This window comes from Labrus bergylta, chromosome 6 (assembly GCF_963930695.1).
Source record: "Labrus bergylta chromosome 6, fLabBer1.1, whole genome shotgun sequence".
NCBI lineage: Eukaryota > Metazoa > Chordata > Actinopteri > Labriformes > Labridae > Labrus > Labrus bergylta.
Window position 1 is genome coordinate 1,020,454 of NC_089200.1, and position 3,278 is coordinate 1,023,731.

Here is a 3,278-nt window from a genome sequence, read left to right on the forward strand (position 1 = left end):
ACCTCAAAACGTCTGCATGAGGGTACTTCAAAACGTCTGCAGGAGGGTACTTCAAAACGTCTGCAGGAGGGTACTTCAAAAGGTCTGCAGGAGGGGACCTCAAAACGTCTGCATGAGGGTACTTCAAAACGTCTGCAGGAGGGTACTTCAAAACGTCTGCAGGAGGGTACTTCAAAACGTCTGCAGGAGGGGACCTCAAACAGTCTGCATGAGGGTACTTCAAAACATCTGCAGGAGGGGACCTCAAAACGTCTGCAAGAGGGTACTTCAAACGTCTGCAGGAGGGTACTTCAAAACGTCTGCAAGAGGGTACTTCAAAAGGTCTGCAGGAGGGTACTTCAAAACGTCTGCAGGAGGGGACCTCAAAACGTCTGCAAGAGTGTACCTCAAAACGTCTGCATGAGTGTACCTCAAATCGTCTGCAGGAGGGGACCTCAAAACGTCTGCATGAGTGTACCTCAAAACGTCTGCATGAGTGTACCTCAAATCGTCTGCAGGAGGGGACCTCAAAACGTCTGCATGAGGGTACTTCAAAACGTCTGCAGGAGGGGACCTCAAAACGTCTGCATGAGGGGACCTCAAAACGTCTGCAGGAGGGGACCTCAAAACGTCTGCATGAGGGTACCTCAAAACGGCGGCTTGAGAGGACCCTGATGTATACTCGTGGTACTTCTAAAGCAGGCGCTGCAGGGCATTGAAACAGTCAGTTTTCTTCATGATGTTAGACATTTCTTTCTTGAGGACATTTTACAAAAACACCACAGGAAATATAGAAACAACACTTTCTAAACTGTATTACAGTGATGTTATTTCTGTCTGTTCATTTATAATGACGGTGTATCTGCATGTCTTCCGAGCTGAGAAGTGCTGGATGTTTATCTCCAACTTGCTCAGATGTTTTCAGATTTTTCACATATTTTAGGAACACACGACTTCATCTCCTGTTTATAAACAACGTGTTTAAGAATCAGGAATCTGGGAGTGGATCTTATAAATTAATGATCCAAGTTTCTGGAAGCAGTCCTCCTCTTTCAGGAAAACTTCAACAAACTGAGAGTGAGCCGAGTGCCAAGAAAAGTGTCTGCCAAACGTCTCCTCTCCACGCCTCTGCCACCGCTCGCTCGCTCGCCTGCCGCTGCTGCTGCTGCTGCTCGCTCGCTCAAATTTATACAAACCAGCCAAATGATTCTTCCCCGAGAATCAGCCGGAAATCAGGAAACGTGCTGAGCAATCGCTCCGGAGATAATTGTGTTTTTAAAAAATTATTTTCAGGTGTGCCAGCGAGCTGCTGGGCTCACAGAGGACAGGAGGAGTGAGGAGGAGGAAAGAGGAGGTGTGAGGAGGGAAGAGGAGTGAGGAGAGGAGGAATGAGGAGGAGTGAAGAGGAGTGAGGAGGAGTTAGGAGAGAGGAGGAGGAGGAGGAGGAGTCAAGAGTGAAAAGTGAGGAGTGAGGAGGAGTGAGGAGGTGTGAGGAAGAGTGAGGAGTGAGGAGGTGTGAGGAGGAGTTAGGAGGAATGAGGAGTGAAGAGGAGTGAGGAGAGAGGAGGAATGAGGAGGAGTGAAGAGGAGTGAGGAGGAGTGAGGAGTGAGAAGTGAGGAGTAGTGAGGAGGAGAAGGAGTGAGGCAGGCAGGAGGAGGAGTGAGGAGGAGTGAGGAGGTGTGAGGAAGAGTGAGGAGTGAGGAGGTGTGAGGAGGAGATAGGAGTGAGGAAGTGTGAGGAGGAGTGAGGAGGGTGTGAGGAGTGAGGAGGTGTGAGGAGGCTTTGGCACAGACGTTTGCGTCTCCTCACACTTCTGCTTTGCTGACCGCTGATTAGACGGCGTCTGTCTGCAGCAGATAAGACGCTCGTCTCTGAGACAGAGAACGGCTTTCTGTGAGACCAAAGGTGCGTTTCCTCAAACTCCAGAGGAAGAACTCGTTTACATCTCTGTGACAACACAAACATGTTTACCAAAGTTTGGATAAATAAACTTTATCTGCTACAATAAAGGAGACGCTTTGATAAAGGTATCTTACTCTCTGATCATTAAGGAAACATGCTATGTTGAAGTGTTGGCTTCTCTGACAACAATGCAGCAGCCAGTATGTCCTCCTTCTAACTTTACATTCTGCTCCTGAATGCTCTGGATTTGCTTGGACAGAGAAGGTAGGCACTTTAAGACCCCCCCCCCCCCACACAGCCGTTTTGGACGCCCCTCGGTTTGCCAGATATGAGAGCAGTTATCAGGTCAACAGGTGTTGCAGTGATGGAAGCGGTCAAGAGAAGTGGTTCAGATAGAAGTGATTGTACCCGACCTAAAAAGCCTCTGCATGTTTCTAATAAGCTCCACGAGCAGAAACGTGCTCAAACTAGGATCAATATTGGAGATGCTTTTGAAAAATGGAGAGAGGTTAGAACACAGAAAGGTTTACAGACCCATGCAGAGCTGGATAAACACTGAAGCTTCAGAGTCCACCACATGGTGACCTGAGTGAGCATGGACTCTAGAGAGGGAGGGGGAGACAGCTCTCTATGATGTTAGACTGCAGTACCCATTTTAAATACTAGGTGTCAGAGTTACATACTGCTCCTTTAAATTAAACTAAAAACTTCTGAGATTAACTTTTAAAATTTACAGGCTAGCTCTGATTAAAAGAAAGAAGCTACACTAACGCTTGTTACATTAGCTGACACAACTTAGTACAGGAAGTAAGCAACACAGATTTCTCTGACGTCGTTGCTGAAAATCTGACAGGAAGCTGCAATGACAACCAAAGACAACACGGCCTCTTGCAGAGCTAACTTTAACCAAAACAGAAAGATCCTCGATCAATTTGTGTTAAATATCAGATCATTTTCTTGGATTGTCCAAGATTGGACTCAGTTTCTAATGTTACAAAACATCAAACAACAGAAGAAGAACCAATCAATGAAGCACAAACACACAACAAATAAATAACCCCAGATCAGAGTCTGTGAGAGAGACGCTGACCTCAGGTCAGCATTTCAGGAAGACACACCTCTCACCCAGAGAGGAGCTCACAGGCCAAGCACACGCATGACCTCTGACCTCTGATCAAACACACACACACACACACACACACACACACACACACACACACACACACACACACACACACACACACACACACACTCAGGGTAGAGGGCCGACTCACAGCCGGAGACCAGAACGACTGAGAACATCAGACACCGTCAGACACACAACATCAGTAGCATCGCATGTTGTGTGTCAATGATGTGACAGTCACATGAAGACAACACACACACACACACACAC

At 47.3% G+C, this 3,278-nt stretch overlaps 1 protein-coding gene across 2 annotated transcripts in view; it reads right to left on the minus strand.

The window, feature by feature from the left end:
• Positions 1 to 2,201: 2,201 nt before the first annotated feature.
• Positions 2,202 to 3,278, minus strand: part of nfia (nuclear factor I/A) — a 61,509-nt gene continuing 60,432 nt past the window's right edge. For both annotated transcript variants that reach the window (XM_065956402.1, XM_065956403.1), the window contains exon 2: positions 2,202 to 3,278. This exon is cut by the window's right edge and continues 604 nt beyond it. In XM_065956402.1, the coding sequence (XP_065812474.1) occupies positions 3,208 to 3,278 (71 nt within the window). In that variant the 3' untranslated portion in view covers positions 2,202 to 3,207.